Genomic DNA, 16,078 nt, shown 5'->3' on the forward strand with positions numbered 1-16,078 from the left:
ATAAAAGAGATATAACTTGTACAACATTACAACAGAAGAATGTGACTTCCCAGCAGGAAAAATTAGATTCCAACAGTAAAGTTAGTAAAGACCAAATTAATACAATCTCATGTGTTAATTCAACCACATGTCATCAAGTTCCACTTTTGCTATTTGGAAAGAGGAAAAAAGTATGTTGTAAACATTAATAAGCACTATTACACATTAAAATAGTTCAAAGCATTCTTTGTACTGGTTATCAAAGTTATTAGTAATATATTATTATTTATTTATAGTTAAAGTCACACATTGTATATAGTTGAAAGGACTGCATGGAAAATGGTAAATGATCCCTATCAGTATATTAACATGCAATTTTAATGCATCTGTCATTTTGCATTACTTTACATAAACATTTATACTCTGAACCAATAGATATCACAAGGAATAAATAATATTTAAAACCAATCCTGAAATTATTTCTGTTTTTAATAAATGCTTTTAATTATGGAAGTGTGATGTTAGATCGTTAAATTAAACGATTTTTATTTATGCATGATATAAAAATACATAGTAAAAACGTAGAAATATTTATTTTTGCTATTATTTAAAGATCTGTACATTATATACAATGTAATGTACTTGTGTTTGCATCATGTACATAACATTTAAAAGGAATGTTTCATATGTTTCATGTCTCGAAACTCACTGTACTCCTTGATATTATTTATAACTTTGCTGAAAAATAAAAATATGAAATTTTCTATTAACAAATTCATTATTTTTCTAATTTTTTGTATAATACATTATACATGAAGTGCAGTTCATAAATAAGTAGTGACACTATTTTTTAACATGGCTAATTTGCATTCGTAGAATACATGCAACGAAAATACTACATAAATATAAATAGACCACTATTTTTGTATTTTCCCTTATCTGATATTAATATGTTAAGATACTGTACAAGCATTACTTGCTCCAATATTATTACTAGATTCCGGTTTTTCTAAAAGTGCTTTATCTCTTTCATCCCACAGTGTAAGTCCATCACAAGCACAGATCTTTTTCGTATTTTGAAACAAGCCAGATGAACGAGCAATAATGCCACAAGCCAATCTACAAAATAATTAAATAAATCTTTAATATTGGAAGCTATTACAATGACTATTACATTAATACCACAGAAATAATGCAGGACCTACCTATTTCCACTATTTCCATTTATTTTAGAATCTGGGACATTTCCCTTTCCTAGGTCATCTGGATTTTCTGTTATAACTAGAGATCTTCCAATAATATCAGGTATATTGATTAGTGTGTCTAATCTCCTAAATGTAGCTCTACCAAATTCATTTGCTGTTATATTACCAAGATCTCCTATATGCTATAATTAATTTGAATTTTATAATAGGTGAACCTTCAATGGTCAAATGATTTGATAAATCTACTGTCAACATCATCTATAATATTACCCGTTTATGAACATCATCTTCAGGTCCCCCATGTACTGTATTATTTGGATTAAAATGTTCTCCAGTACTATAAACATAACATATAAGATTCAAGAAGTAAAAATTGTGAAAGCAGATGTGGTCTCACACTTATGTACCTGTCACAGCCATTTGAAATATCACCACATTCATGTATATGTATACCGTGTTCTCCTGGATTTAAGCCATCAACTGTTCCATCTATAATACAACCATCAGAAGTTTGTGCAAATCTTATGACTCCCATTATTTTGTTCTTCACGCTATACCCTGAATTTCCTCCTAACATTGCCACTGCACTAAGAGAATCTATAATTTTAAAGATCACATATGATATTGAAGGATTATTATTATAATTGATCCTCACAGTGTCTTGTACAAAAGTAATTATTTTATATTTTCTTACTGCCATATCCCTTCAAAATAGCTTTTCTTCCAGATTGTTCAATTTTTTCTTGTATTACCGAAGACGGTAAATTTGTCTGAATAATAACATTTCCTTTTTCCAATGATATATCGATATTTTCAATTCCCTTTACACCGGTCAAACTCTTTTCTACCGCTTCGACGCATTTTTGACAAGTCATGTTCACCGCAAATTCAATCTAAAAATTCAGAATGTTTGGCATAGCAATTTATGCAAACAATATTTTCTTTTACTTCTGCAACTTACCTTTGCCGATGTCATTTTGTTATATTCTATTAAATTGTTTTTTAACAGAGAATAATTAGACAATTTTTCTGTAGCGGCAGGTGACGTTTGATTGGTTATATTTGCTTTAAGGTTACGTTTTATATGACAAGGTAGCAGAAAGTTTTCGGCTACTGTAAATGTTTCAAAATACAATATCTCATTCTCTTTCTAAAGTACTTGCGCAAAGCTGGATGGGCAGTAAAATGGTGGGGGTACACATCTCCAGACCGCAGCTTGATCCGTTAGCGAGGACTTGCATAGAAATTTTCATTGCTGTAATTGGCTGATAATTTTTTTCTGAGACAGGGTCTACTGGGTATTGGATGTGCAGTAAGATGTTGGGATGTGCGAGCCAGTTTAGGGAGTACAAAAGGCGTGCAGAAGTAGGTCTCATTATTATAAACAAAAAGTTATATGCACATACTCTGGCCGCAAATTGATACGTTAGCGTAAATCGATATAGATATTATCTTTGCTCTCATTGGCGGATCACTGGCTATTGAATCAGGATTCACTGTAGATTGGATACACAGTAAAATGATGGCTTAGCGTGTAAAAAATGCGTGCAGGAGTAGGTCCCAATACCCTACATATAATAAAAGTATTTATTTGGAAAAGTTACTATATAAATAACAGTAACAGAAAAATAAAGTTACTGTGATTCGATAAAAAGCACATTTATTTATACTGACATAAATACTTATGTGACAATTAATTCTACCATTTTTATGAGCAAAATTAACGTTATATTAAAGAATTATAAATTTTTCTATTTTTGAGGAAATTTACATACACTTTTTTATTTATAGACGTTTTATAAATTTTGATCTTCGCTGGATGACCTAATAATAAATGATTTCGAGTTTTTACCGTCTGCTATATTTTACCATAATAGTTCGCGCGTTTCTCACATAGCACGCTCTTTTCCCAAGCTTTCTATTTTAGAAATGAACAGTAACCATCTCTTGTTTGCAAAACCAGAAATTTTGCAAAGGAATCGCTTGATCGTGATTTGCTATATTTAGAAATTCCTATTGGAGAAGGAATTATGTACTGAGATTAAGCAACCCATCATTTTTTATGATTTTGAAGAGCTTGTATCGTAATGTGCTGTTTCTTTTCTGGATGTTGAAACTGTGGTGTAATAATGTGGCTAACCGATACTGTAACGAAATTTTGAAGTTCCGAATGTGTTTAACGATTCACAGGATGCCACCGATAATATACTGATTTAGCTGAAACAGATTGTAGTAAAATAAATTACGTATCACGATTATAGTGCGTTTTATAAAATATCATAAAACATGTCTGTGACCTTTGCTCAACGCGGTAGGCCACCACCGAATCCTGCCCAAATACAGAAGGTAATATTTGTCCTAATATTTATTATTATTGTATAAAATTATCTATAAAAGAATATATATTTTTAATGTTATGAATTTGTTAGTGAGAGATATAATTTGTGATAATTAACAAACGGACAAATATAGCATAAGTATTATTATTAATGATTATTTGTAGATGCTTGACGAGAATAGTCAGTTAATACAAACTATTCAAGAATATCAAAATAAAGGAAAGTCGCAAGAATGTATACAGTGAGTATAAGATATTTTCAAATACATAACAAATTTATTATCATAATTATACTTACTGTATGTTTTTTATTTAGGTATCAACAAATGTTGCATCGTAATTTAGTATATTTGGCATCGATTGCTGATGCCAACCAGAATATACAAGCATTATTACCTGTAAGAAGTTTTATTTGTATAGTTTAGTGATATTTGTTCTTTTATAGTTGTTTGATATTTCTTCTTTTATACGTTAGCCTCCACAAGGAATACCTAATGGTCCTCAACATACTATGATGAATCCTCAAGGCCTTCCAAATCCACCCACAGGTTCAGGTGGACCTGTAGGAGATATGCCTCCAAATAGTCAACCTACATTACCAATGTCGAGTTTTAATCAAGGACAACCAATGTCTCAAGGTGGATATCGTGGTCCTGTCATGCCTGGACAAGGACCGGCCATAAATAGTATGTTGTATCTAAATTAAATCTTCAAACTGAAAATCGTGAAGTATAAAAACAGTTATGCACTTTGACTGTTCTTTAACTATTTATAGGACCACCTACTGCACCTGGACCGCAGCAGTATAGAGGTCCTCAAGGTTACCCTCAACAACCATCCCAACAAGGTTACCCAACTCAATATGGTAATCAAAATCCTGGTTCTAATTATCAAGGTCCCCAAGGATCAGCATATACTCCAGGACAACCAAATCAATATGGACCACCAAACGCTTCTCAACAACAGGGATATAGTGCATCGACACAGCCAAATTATGGTCCTCCAAGTACAGTAAATAGCTACGGTCCTCAACCAGGTGGATATCCACCACCAGGAAGTACTCAACCACCCACAGGCTATGGCCCACCACCTCCAAATCAGCAAGGTTATCCACCTACTAATCCTTCTCAACAAAACTTCCCATCAAGTGGTCAACAGCAACAACCAGGACAATATGGTAGTCCTAGCCCACAACCCAATTACCAACAACCCCCATCTCAGCCACCACCTCAAAATGCATATGGAGGAGGTCAACCTGGTAGTTACCCTCCTCCTTCATCTCAAGCATATGCAAATAATGTTCCACCACAGAACTATCCAGCTCCTCCTACATCTAGTGCAGCTCAACCTCCACAACCTGGATCTCAACAAAGTACTGGTCCTCAGCCAAATTATGGTAATCAACCAAGCCCTGGCCCAGGTTCAACACAATATGGACCAGCTTCTACATCTCCACCATTTAGCACTGCCTCTGCAAGCGGAGTTAACACTTATGCCCAAAGTAGTCAACCGACAAGTACACCTTCTGCTTCGACTCAAACTTATCCTCCAAGCAGTGGGCCACCACCTACTTCTCAAGGCGGCAGTTACGCTCCAACTGTTCCTGCTCCATCTGGATATCCTGTTCATCAAACACCTCATCCGGCATCGCACCCACCGCATCAACCACCACATCAATCTCCTCATCAGCCACCTCATGCTCCTCATCAACCACCGCATCAACCTTCTCATCAATCGTCTCATCAACCTCCTGCACATCAATCACCACATCAGCCACAACAGTCTCAACAACAGTCACAAACTCCACCGCAATCGCAACAACAGTCTCAGAATCCTGCCCCAAGCGGATTTCAACCACCTTCGGGACCTCCACAAGGTCCTGCTCCACCACCAGGCCCACAACCACAACCTGGTTATGGACCAGCTACTACACAAACATATGTACCGCCATCCCCGGGTGGACAACCACAGGTATATTATACTTTTCCTCATTTCAAGTATTTTAAGAATTAATTAATAAACTATAAATAATTCTCAGGTATATACTCCTCATCCACCACAAGGTGGTCAGCATTATGGACACCCACAGTATCCACCTCAAAGTTATCCACCCCCACCTGCAGGACAAGTTTATGCACAGTATCCACCACGACCTCCTGGTGGTCATATGCCTCCACCACCTGGACCACAGGGACCTCCTCCACCCAATCAGTACGGTGGCTACGGCTACCAACCACCTCCACAATAAAGTATATTAATGTAAATTCATATAGCATTTACACTAATATAAACTGTTTAATTGCAAATTTGGAACAAGTGGTATATAAAGTCTTAATTTAATTCTTACTATCATATCGTCCAATGTTACGTAACGGGGCAAATAATACAAGATGATATATGAGGAAAGGTGCTGCTAAAATAACATCGTTTAACGAAAATCATACAAAACAATTTCTGAGAGTTAATTTCTTTTTTGAAACAATGTATTCTAACTAAAAACCAAAAATGCTTCTATACAAATTAATTATTTGTAACAATTACAGGCCCTACACGTGTACATTTATGCGTTTGAAAAACTTTAAAGATTACCTTTTCTCGTATATAGCAACGTCTTAGAACAACTTTTATCGTTAAAAATGATACTGAGAAGCCTCTAAATTATAATATCAGACTCCTAGTTTTACTTCGTAAGTTAAGGAAACTGTAAATCGTTATTATTTAATTTTAATAGAGACACTAGATTGTGCAGCATTTCAAATGTGCGTTGACTGCTTGAATATCGGTGTACATACTACAGGATTCACATATCTATATCACACCGAGATAAATAGTACCTAATGTGGTACATCATGTACTATCTATTTACAGCTTTCAGTATACACATTTGCCTTAGAATTAATTTTATATTTACTTATCCAATTTTATATTTTCTTGATTGTCATTAAAAAAATTCATGGATTTACAATTTGATTCTTATCTTCACCTTCAAAAATTCTGTTAAATTAACTGAAAACTTCTGAAAAACTAACTTCGAGATAAAAATTCCAATATGTATGATCTTTTTGTATGTAGATCCTTATCAAACTGTGTTTTTAAATGATACAAATTGAATTTGATACGCTATATTTTATACTTTGAGCGCTTCATTACGTCTTCATTTTGTAGCAAGCAATAATTCTTAACAACAAGAAAGATGCAAATTTAAATTGATATACAATATTTTTTATACAAAAGCTACAAAAAAAAATCGTTTTACCGAGATATTAAAAAGAAGATATATGTGAAACTAGAGTTCCTCTTTCATTTTTCCATTGTAACATTTACAGGAGTGATTAGGTTGCAGCACTTCTTCCATGTTATCCAGTACGTTAACTTTGCTCTTTAAGCGTTTATTCCATTCCTACAATGTAAAATCGTGTTATTCTATGACATATATTTAAAAAGAATAAATGAAGTTAAATCTGTCTAACTATACGTGAATTTCTTACATTGAATAAAACTACGTGGTAACAGAATACATCACGAGGTAACAAATTGTCTCTTGCAAATTGTCTACCAGCTTTAGCTATTTTTAACGCATCTTCATCATGTTCCTTAGCCCACGTAATTTTTTTAACGAGATTTGATAAGTTATTTTCTACAGGCACATAGTGTTTACCAGGTATAAGGTCATTATAAAAGAATTCATAGTATTTTGATTTTTGTTTAAGTACCAAGGAATCTCCGGCAAGCAAATACGGAAATCTGTACGCAGCAACACTACCATCGATGTTCAGCTGGTATTTATACTGCATAAATATTAACAAAATTATTTTTATGGTTCAGTATAGATATATAATATTATTTGTATATCTGTATTTTTTACCTCGAAAAAGTTAAATAATGATACATGCTTTTGTCCAGGGCCATACTTATCTATCTGACCCTTAAAAAAGAAGAAATTAGTAATTGAAGCATTAAACAAATCAGGATGTTTCCTTGAAATGTCAATTAGGTCTAGTCGTTCTTGACGAGAATCACGGCCTCGCCAAAATAGTTTCTCCTTCTTTTTCTTCCATGGTACATCTATATTACCTTGTACAGATAGTACATCTAACATTACCCTGTTTTATGAATAATATCATCAAACATGTAAATTTTGAAGATACTATATATTTGTTAAATTGGTAACATAAAATTTGATAAAATTCATACCTTCCCATTGCTTCTAAAGATGATTCAGTAATATCATAAGTAGGCATAACAATATCCTTCGTATCCATGGAACCACACCAAGAAAAAATTGGGTAGTTCTTACCATTTTTGGGTACAAGTGGCCAGTCCCCCAAATTCACAAAAAGTTCTATATCGGGCAAGATAACTTTTCGTGTAATGGATAATAGAATCGAATCCATGAATATTTTAAAGCCTACGTATTTGCCATAACAGTGTCTAAAAATCTTGTTACACCTAGTTTAAGTCAAACACAGTTTCAAAAAGATTAAGATACAGGTACATTAATACTTACTTTATTGGCTTTGACTACATAATGACAAAGACTGACACTTCCTGGTTGATCATATGTTTTTATAATATCTTGGCGTATTTTATTGAAATCCACATTAGTAAAAGGTAGTAGATCATTAAACATCTGTGTATAATTCTTGGCACACTCCATATTTTCTATCCAATTATTAATAGAAGGATGTGGACAATAACATTCTTCTTCATAAACAGGACCTAAGAATTTATATTAAAAATTTGTTTGCAATGTAAAATACTTAACACTGATGTAAATTTATACTGATATAGATTATTTAATTATCAAACTAAACAATACCTTTGAATTCCATTGATAGAATAGACACATGTTTTACTTTAAATTTGAATTTTAAATTGAAACAAGTATTATCTAATCTATATCTCACAATGATACTTCCATCCTTGCAATCTAAAATTTGTGTTCCTACATGACATGTATGTCCAGATGATGTTTGACCTTGTATGTAAGCAGAAACTATGTCTTTTCCCTGTGATTCTGTTAAACTAAAAAATATTTAAATAAACTCTTTAGTATTAAAAGAATGCATGTATATAATAAATACAAGAAATGAAATAATATTATTTCAGTCAATTGATAAATTATTTTTCTGAATAAAAAACATACTTCTTTCCATTTGAATCAACAAGCTGAAAGAAAATGTATCGTGCTCTCATTGTTATTTTATCTGGTTTTAATCCAGGACCCCAGATAATTGTTTTAGATGGATCAATTTCAACAACTATTACTTCGTTGCAAATAAGTAATAATACAAACAGTGAAAACAGCATTTTCGTCAACATTATTGTTTGCAACATAAGATCTACGATTAACTTAGTCTATTCTTTAAACCGACGTCTATATAGAAATACTTCACGGTTTCCTAACTAATTAGAAAGAATACTGTTGTATTATTATACAATATAGATGAGCTTTTAATAAATTCGATTCTGTTATTTATCACAGAGCGGCTTAACACAAATACATCTGAAGTTGTCCAAAATCGTGACAAATTCATTTGATTGGTATCGTGCAATTGATTTTGTTTAATGTACTTTTCTTTGAATTAAGTATTTTATTACCACGTTTCTTGTGCATCAGTAAAAATAAACATTTATTGTAGTATACAGACGACAATAGTAATTAATAACAGTATATCTTAAGATGATTTTAGTCTTTCATTTAGTTACATGATCGTGGAATTTACATTTGGCGCGACGAAGTTCATGGCAGTCAACATTTTAAGACAAAACTATGTTGCCCGTTGTCCCACAGAGGGTTCTTGTGGTTGTACCATTGCAGCACAAAAGATGTACTCTGTGGCATAGTTGTCTAACACTAGGTTATCATTGTTTACTAGAGTCATACATAATAATTTTTTATATGGCCTATATTTCGTAGAATAATAATTGTCGAAAATGAATAGAAACATTTACGATGTATGGAGGGGCATTTAAATTCGTCGCGTTCAAATCTCAGGGATTCCTTAGCTTGTCAGCGTCTCTAGAAAGTGATAACGAAACATGATTTTCAACTGCCTGCTATTATAGTTTCACTATTCTTCAAATAATTCGAATCTCGGAAACAGCGTAGCTACTTAATAATAGTATTTAAAGTGTTCTTAATACAGATATTTCGTGTGAAATGGAGTGCAGGATCGATGATTTACCAGACGTTTTGTTAGAGTACATTTTAAGCTTGATTCCACCTTACAGAGATCTTCAAGAATGTAAACTTGTGTCCAAAAGATGGTTTCATGCTACTAAAAGTATATCAGATTTTTACATTTAATTGTGTATATTTGTGAAATGTATATTTGCAGCTAGGGTAATGATAGTAAAAATGTTCAATTTCTTACAGATGTAATACAACATAACAAAGCACATTTTCAAAAATCTGTGTCTTATGGATCATTGCTTTGGAGTGCTTGGCCATGTTCTATAGATTGGATGCCTACCATAGGAAAGAGACACTCCCATTCAGCTTGCATGTATGATAATTCTATGTATGTCTTTGGTGGTTGTACAGCTACATGTACAACATTTAATGATTTATGGAGATTAGATCTGGACACAAGAACATGGGTTAGATTAATTACTATGGGAAGCTATCCATCTCCTAAGTCTTGTGCTACTATGTTATATTACAAAAAAAGTTTTATATTATTTGGTGGATGGTCTTATCCTTCCCCTTATCCTTTACACCAGGTATTTACACCTCTACACATGAATGATTTAATATGCAAACAATTATTGACATATTCTTTTAATTATATTTTGTATATTTACAGCAATGGAAACTATTCAATGAATTACATGTATATTCTATAGAATCAAATAAATGGATTGTTATAAATACATTAGAGTCACCTCCACCTACGTCAGCACACTCAGCATCGATTCACAAAAATAATATGGTTGTGTTTGGTGGCATATGTAATGGATATAGGTAATATATTTTAAACTATTCATGTCTTGACACTTCAATTTCATTTAATAACAAGGACATCATGTTATATTGAGGCAGATCCAATGACGTATGGTGTTTGAACTTGGATTCTTATAGTTGGCACAAGCAAACTACATCGAACTTAAAGCCACAACCACGTTATGGACAGTCTCAGATTGAACTAGGAGATTATCATCTTCTTGTACTAGGTATTCCTTACATGAAATGAATTCTTAATATGAACTATTGTATTATTTGCTTTCACTAATAATTACAACATTAGGAGGCTGTAGTGGACCTAATGTTGCTATGAATGATGCCTGGTTGTTAAAAATGGAAGGCACAACTTGGACATGGAAAAAAGTAAATATGCACAATACAGAATGGGCCCCAACACGAATTTGGTGCCATCAAGCTTGTAAGGTAATGATACGAAATACGGTATACAATAACTTATCATAAAGTACAATAAACTAATTTAACATAAAATATAATGTTTTAATACCATAGGTGGGAAATTATGTTATTGTTCTAAGTATAAATAAATGCCAGAAAAAATCAAATGATATGAATTCCCTAAAGAAAGTCACTAGTCAAAGAACAGCATCATTACGAACGTGCGATTCCGACAATTCTCATGAAAGGTTTGAGGAAATGAAAATAACAATATACGAATTTTAATCGTAGATGAATTCACGAATATAATTTTTCAGACAAGAAAATGATTCACGTGTTGATAGAGACGTGAATGTTAATGGTCGACACGGATCTTTCACAAGAGCTTCTGTGCAAAATGCACATTCCTCATCAAATCCTCCTAATTTTACAAAGACTTTACCATTATGCAACGATCATGTTTTAAGCATGGCTGCTTTCCGCGATGAACCAGTACGTAACGGTTCAAATAGCAATCGCCAACGTCAATTAGAATCAATCAGGAGGATGGAAGAAAGAATTAGGAATCGAATAACCCAATTAAAAGCTACAAAACGAACTGGAAACACATTATCCATTTTTGTATTGGACATTACGAATGTTCTGTGTGATGAGTGCACTGCTTCATGGATTCCTTTAAAGCACAATAATCAATCGGGTCCCGACGAGAGGATACTTTATTCATTAGTTGCAGGACGTGGGGAATTAATAGTATTCGGTGGTATTCGAAAGGAACAAACATCTTTACAGAGTCACCCAGACATGGACGAGTCTGAGGTTTATAATGATCTTTATTTTATAAATCCACCAAGATATGTTATTTAATATTCTGCAATAAAAAAAACAATACTAATTAAGTTAGTGTTGTGTTAACTTTAGTTGTACGGTGAAAACAGTATTTGCTGAAGATTATTTTAATGTTGAAGGTACACGCAGTGCATTAACGTAAGACAATTTTATAAATATCTTGTGATAAATATTTAAAATGTTGATTTGTATCTTTTTAAAATCGGCGTTATGTGTAAAATTGATTATTTTTAAAACTTAACGAGGATTTACGACATGTTAGCTTTACGTGACTCTAGTGTATATAATTGAGAATTCGCTAAATTTCATTGTAAAATCATTTATTTACATAATTTCCAAGGTATGTAATTTATTAAATGGTTTAATCTTCTTCACCTTCACCTTCAACTGCTTTTAAACTACCGAACACTTGTAACGGTACCATTTGTTTCTCGATGGGAATATCTGAAAGTAAAAGATATTTAATTAAAAGACAAAAAATAAAATGTGTACGCTGCTATGAAAAACTCGTCCAGAAAGATTTATAAATGCATTTCATGTGATCAACACTAATAAAAGTCTAAGTGTGTTATTGTAGACTCTACATTACCTTCCTCTATATCTGCCTCGTTATCGTTGGCATCATCATCTATATCGATATCTATTTCATCCGGATTATTCACTTGAGCTTCCGCTTTACCATCTTTCTCCGTTACACCGCGAACGAATTTAATACTATCTTTGTAGGCAGCAGCATTTTCTATTACATTGAAGGAATTGTATTAGAAAAAATGAATATGTACTACAAGTTGTAAATACTTTCTGATAAAATCTTTTGTACATTACCTGTACTTGGTGTCTTACTGTCCAAAAGTCGCATAGCGTCCACTGGTACATCGACGGGTGGATTTGATGCGTTATTCAACATTTGTGCAGACATCATATTTACTTGAGTATTATACATAGCTTGAACACTGCGTTTAATTCGAAGCATTTCACGCATTGTATCTTCATTGCCGTGTCTCACCTCGAACTCTTTCCATATTTGCCAGAAATTTGATGTTACCTAGATAAGACATATACATATTATATATATACTTTATTGTTTCAACACTAATATAAATTATAGTATAGAATATTATATTTCGTACTCTTGGATCGCATATTTGACTGCAATGTGCATATATTGCTCTAGCTCTATCAACTTCTCCTAACTTTGTTTCCATTTCTGCAAATCGCAGGCACATTTCTCTTGTATTTTCTTCATTAAGAACTTCAATAGCTTTTTCATATATTTGTCGTGTCTTTGGTACACCATAAATGTCTGCTGCTTTCTTTATGTATATATTGAACATCTGTAACGTTATAAATGGTTAGCTAATTCTTACATTATTTTCACAATATTAACGAAACATATTTATCAATAATATCATTGAATAAATATTACCTCAAACCTTTCTTCAGGAAGTACTGCATTTGTTGCCCGTTCATACACGGACATTGCATGTCTGGCTAAACCATGCTCTTCTTCTAATTTTGCATACAATAAATACAAAGCTGCAACAGAATGTAATTAGAAATCGTTAGATGGTTAAAAGTTATCGATTAAATAAAATATTAAAGGACAATACCTTTGGCATATTTTGGTGGACAGTGTTCGAGGCACTGTTCAAACAAATCTCGTGTTCTTTCTAATTTAGTGCCACCATAGCGTTTTAAAAATTTTGTAAGATAGGTATTCCATATATCATAAACATTCGGCCATTTGAAAAGCGCAATTCCTTTTTCATAAGCCTATTCAAAATATTTGAACATGATAACTATATCAATTTGCCATTGAAATTTCAGCAAAGATAAAGAAAAATATTTTACTTACCCTAAAGGCTTCTTCAAAGTACTTATTTTCCTCTAAAAAGAGCCCGTAATTAATGATAATTTGTGGTGTGGCAATTTTTAAATCTATGATTTTGTCATACACAGCTTTGCATGTCTGGATTGAATATTATAAAAGTTACAAATTATGAAAATAAAAATTGTAAATCGAAAAGAATTATAATTTTGTATATAAGAATACCTTAAATGTTCCAAAACTTTCTTCCAAATCGGCGTACATAGACCAAACTTTCAACGACTTGTACAATCTCATTTGTACAGTTTCTGTTTCATCATGGTAGGCCACTTTGCGGAATGGCATGGCAGTAGCTCGATGCATAAGTTTTAGCGCTTCCTTATAATTGCTGTATAATTGAAACTGTATTATACTTTCATTACGTTCCACGTAATTCTTTAATATTGTAAAGCATGCTACTATACCCATGTCTAATTTCCATTTCTGCCCATTCACACCACACGGAAGCGAGGTCGTCAACTTTAGTATAAGGAACATGAGTTGCCTTTTCAAAAACAACTCTAGCATCGGCTATTTGTGCATTCTCTTCATAAAATTTACCAAATGCAACCCACAATGTATGTAATTTTCCTACTGCTAATTGTGGTTGTACAGTTTGTACAGCTTCTGTGTATGTATTAATAATCTGAAAGGGTAAATATTTATAATAGAACACATTACTTTTATTTTTCAAACTATTTGTATATAAATAAATATATACCTCATGTGGTTGACCTTCATAAAGCATAACTCTCTTATGCCATTCTTGTACATTATGAGGATTTTGTCTAAGTAGCACAGAATTAAGTAATAATAATCGTCTTTCCATTAAGTGTTCAAATCGTGCTAATCTTAATTCCAAATCTATATCATCTGTAAATACAAGATTAATAAGTAAAATTATGCAAACAGATTATTAACTTATGTAATTATTTTTTTACCATCTGCGGTAGGATTTTTTGCAACTTCTTCCATACGTTTACTAAGACTAAGCTCTTCAAATTGTGCATAAGCATCAAAAACTTGTGTAAAATCTCTAACAGTAGTTACTGTTTGTATCGCTTCCTCATAAATGTCTCTTGCCTATTAAAGTAAAGATATAAAATTATTTTGCACTGAAATAAAATTGTTTAAATTTTAGTTTAATAAAAAATAATTTTATACTCTTTCAAATAAACCACTGCGAACATAATAATCAGCTAAAGAGTTCCAAAGGGGCCCTAATTGATCAGTATAACGCCTTAGACCACCTCTGATGATAGCATCTACATTAAGAGACTTTATTTTAGATGGATTCTTTGATATCAAATCACACAATTCATTCCACAATTGGTGATTAGATTTTCCATGTTTTGAAACAAAATCATCTTGATTAACAATTTGTGCAAGTTTAACAGCTGCTTCATCAAGTCTTCCAATAGATATCAGATATTCTATATATTCTTCTGTATCTTCTGGAGCCAACTAAACACAGAATATGCATCATCTCTATGCAAGGGTAGAAGATAATAAATATAATTTTTTAATGTATATGTACCTTCAAGTATCTTCTAAAAACTCTTACTGCAGTTTCATATACATTATGTTTCTTCAAAAATTCAATATACAAAGGCCATACGCGATGATGTTGCGTAATTGGTAGAGCTCTAAGTGCTCTATCAAACACTTGTCGGGTACGAGTAATATAGCATTGATCTGTCATTAATGTGCAATAGTCCATCCAAATCCGGGGCATTTTATGCATGAAAACCAATGCACGCTCAAATGCGTTATTTACATCTTCATAAAGAGCATCTGTTATACATCGTCCTTTTAATTGACTTACACGTTGACGCAGATAATTATACCATAATTTGTAACTAATGAAAATATTGTATTATTACTTGGCTGCCATTACATAGTTAATACTTAATAAAAAGAGCTAAAATTACAAATCATACCTTCCAGGTAGTTCCTTTAATGCTCTTTCATATACAATGTTTAAATTACTACTTTTTGTAGTTTTTAAATGATCTATATAACGCTGCCAGTGCTTTACGGAATAAGGATTTCTTAAGATCTCCTCTTCATATGGCAAATCTTCTTCATTCTGTTCAAATAGATATTAAAAATAGATTCAATTCGAAGTATTTGTAGGTTAACCGAAACAAATGTACTTACAAAAACATATAAGTTTCCTTCCAAGTCTTTCCGTTCTAACATCATTGTTAATGTCAATAAATATTACACAATTTATATAATTTGATTGCAATAAATGCACAACTGTATTACGTATTTACATTTGGTTACTAACTCGAGAGGTTATTCCTTGTTTTGATGCACTTTCGTACAATTCGTTCAAGCCGCGTTAAGTCAAGGCGGTATTTCATTGATCGAAACCTGGAATTCTTAAATCTAACAAGGAAGACGTTTATTCGCTAATAAGGTTACTTCATTTAAAAGTAACTAAAACGATTATTTTCAAATAATAAATAAAAATA

At 32.4% G+C, this 16,078-nt stretch overlaps 5 protein-coding genes across 8 annotated transcripts; 2 read left to right on the forward strand and 3 right to left on the reverse strand.

Moving 5' to 3' along the window:
* Positions 1–556: 556 nt before the first annotated feature.
* Positions 557–2,298, reverse strand: Ccs (copper chaperone for superoxide dismutase). Of its 3 annotated transcripts, none has more exons than XM_078189100.1 (7): positions 2,146–2,298; positions 1,879–2,077; positions 1,592–1,781; positions 1,455–1,521; positions 1,185–1,366; positions 956–1,098; positions 557–717 (listed from the first exon to the last, which is right to left on the reverse strand). In XM_078189100.1, exons 1-7 carry the CDS (start codon positions 2,158–2,160, stop codon positions 707–709), a joined length of 807 nt encoding a protein of 268 aa, XP_078045226.1. In that variant the 5' UTR covers positions 2,161–2,298; the 3' UTR covers positions 557–706. The 3 variants fall into 3 exon arrangements, with proteins under 3 accessions (XP_078045226.1, XP_078045225.1, XP_078045224.1); XM_078189099.1 differs by having other exon boundaries at positions 947–1,098; XM_078189098.1 differs by lacking the exon at positions 557–717 and having other exon boundaries at positions 800–1,098.
* A 770-nt stretch (positions 2,299–3,068) lies between these two features.
* Positions 3,069–6,919, forward strand: LOC144474224 (uncharacterized). Its single transcript, XM_078188898.1, has 6 exons — positions 3,069–3,530; positions 3,688–3,764; positions 3,839–3,920; positions 3,998–4,208; positions 4,298–5,493; positions 5,561–6,919. The coding sequence occupies exons 1-6, from the start codon at positions 3,471–3,473 to the stop codon at positions 5,768–5,770; spliced, it is 1,836 nt and encodes a 611-aa protein (XP_078045024.1). The 5' UTR covers positions 3,069–3,470; the 3' UTR covers positions 5,771–6,919.
* Positions 6,629–9,033, reverse strand: LOC144474225 (protein O-glucosyltransferase 2). Of its 2 annotated transcripts, XR_013494710.1 has the most exons (8): positions 8,669–9,033; positions 8,342–8,547; positions 8,030–8,241; positions 7,717–7,961; positions 7,388–7,625; positions 7,236–7,310; positions 7,011–7,159; positions 6,785–6,922 (listed from the first exon to the last, which is right to left on the reverse strand). XR_013494710.1 is itself a non-coding variant. In XM_078188899.1 (7 exons), the coding sequence occupies exons 1-7, from the start codon at positions 8,857–8,859 to the stop codon at positions 6,809–6,811; spliced, it is 1,506 nt and encodes a 501-aa protein (XP_078045025.1). In that variant the 5' UTR covers positions 8,860–9,033; the 3' UTR covers positions 6,629–6,808. The 2 variants fall into 2 exon arrangements, 1 of the variants encoding a protein (XP_078045025.1); XM_078188899.1 differs by having other exon boundaries at positions 6,629–6,922; positions 7,011–7,310.
* Positions 9,034–9,331: 298 nt separating this feature from the next.
* Fbxo42 (F-box protein 42) lies at positions 9,332–11,749 on the forward strand. The gene is made up of 7 exons (XM_078188979.1): positions 9,332–9,809; positions 9,902–10,248; positions 10,332–10,489; positions 10,568–10,698; positions 10,773–10,912; positions 11,000–11,133; positions 11,203–11,749. Exons 1-7 carry the CDS (start codon positions 9,686–9,688, stop codon positions 11,747–11,749), a joined length of 1,581 nt encoding a protein of 526 aa, XP_078045105.1. The 5' UTR covers positions 9,332–9,685.
* Positions 11,750–12,040: 291 nt separating this feature from the next.
* On the reverse strand, positions 12,041–15,929 carry Fand (Pre-mRNA-splicing factor SYF1 fand). Its single transcript, XM_078188978.1, has 15 exons — positions 15,759–15,929; positions 15,539–15,687; positions 15,136–15,457; positions 14,763–15,062; positions 14,540–14,681; positions 14,320–14,471; positions 14,024–14,244; positions 13,785–13,947; positions 13,587–13,700; positions 13,342–13,504; positions 13,158–13,267; positions 12,862–13,065; positions 12,557–12,776; positions 12,321–12,470; positions 12,041–12,175 (listed from the first exon to the last, which is right to left on the reverse strand). The coding sequence occupies exons 1-15, from the start codon at positions 15,801–15,803 to the stop codon at positions 12,093–12,095; spliced, it is 2,538 nt and encodes an 845-aa protein (XP_078045104.1). The 5' UTR covers positions 15,804–15,929; the 3' UTR covers positions 12,041–12,092.
* Positions 15,930–16,078: the final 149 nt, after the last annotated feature.

Source organism: Augochlora pura, chromosome 8, assembly GCF_028453695.1.
Source record: "Augochlora pura isolate Apur16 chromosome 8, APUR_v2.2.1, whole genome shotgun sequence".
Classification (NCBI taxonomy): domain Eukaryota; kingdom Metazoa; phylum Arthropoda; class Insecta; order Hymenoptera; family Halictidae; genus Augochlora; species Augochlora pura.

Coding starts and splice junctions, on each gene's coding strand:
- Ccs (XM_078189098.1), bottom strand. Junction 1,782..1,878: donor TATTTTGAAGGGATATGGCA/GTAAGAAAATAT, acceptor TTAAAATTATAG/ATTCTCTTAGTGCAGTGGCA. Junction 1,367..1,454: donor AAGATGATGTTCATAAACGG/GTAATATTATAG, acceptor AATTAATTATAG/CATATAGGAGATCTTGGTAA.
- LOC144474224 (XM_078188898.1), top strand. CDS start 3,471: ATGTCTGTGACCTTTGCTCAACGCGGTAGGCCACCACCGAATCCTGCC. Junction 3,531..3,687: donor ATCCTGCCCAAATACAGAAG/GTAATATTTGTC, acceptor GATTATTTGTAG/ATGCTTGACGAGAATAGTCA. Junction 4,209..4,297: donor ACAAGGACCGGCCATAAATA/GTATGTTGTATC, acceptor AACTATTTATAG/GACCACCTACTGCACCTGGA.
- LOC144474225 (XM_078188899.1), bottom strand. CDS start 8,859: ATGTTGCAAACAATAATGTTGACGAAAATGCTGTTTTCACTGTTTGTA. Junction 7,311..7,387: donor CATTATTTAACTTTTTCGAG/GTAAAAAATACA, acceptor ATATTTATGCAG/TATAAATACCAGCTGAACAT. Junction 6,923..7,010: donor ACCACGTAGTTTTATTCAAT/GTAAGAAATTCA, acceptor TTTACATTGTAG/GAATGGAATAAACGCTTAAA.
- Fbxo42 (XM_078188979.1), top strand. CDS start 9,686: ATGGAGTGCAGGATCGATGATTTACCAGACGTTTTGTTAGAGTACATT. Junction 10,490..10,567: donor GGCATATGTAATGGATATAG/GTAATATATTTT, acceptor ATATTGAGGCAG/ATCCAATGACGTATGGTGTT. Junction 10,699..10,772: donor TTATCATCTTCTTGTACTAG/GTATTCCTTACA, acceptor TTACAACATTAG/GAGGCTGTAGTGGACCTAAT.
- Fand (XM_078188978.1), bottom strand. CDS start 15,803: ATGATGTTAGAACGGAAAGACTTGGAAGGAAACTTATATGTTTTT. Junction 14,472..14,539: donor AAAAAATCCTACCGCAGATG/GTAAAAAAATAA, acceptor TTGTATTTACAG/ATGATATAGATTTGGAATTA. Junction 13,701..13,784: donor AAAGTTTTGGAACATTTAAG/GTATTCTTATAT, acceptor TATTCAATCCAG/ACATGCAAAGCTGTGTATGA.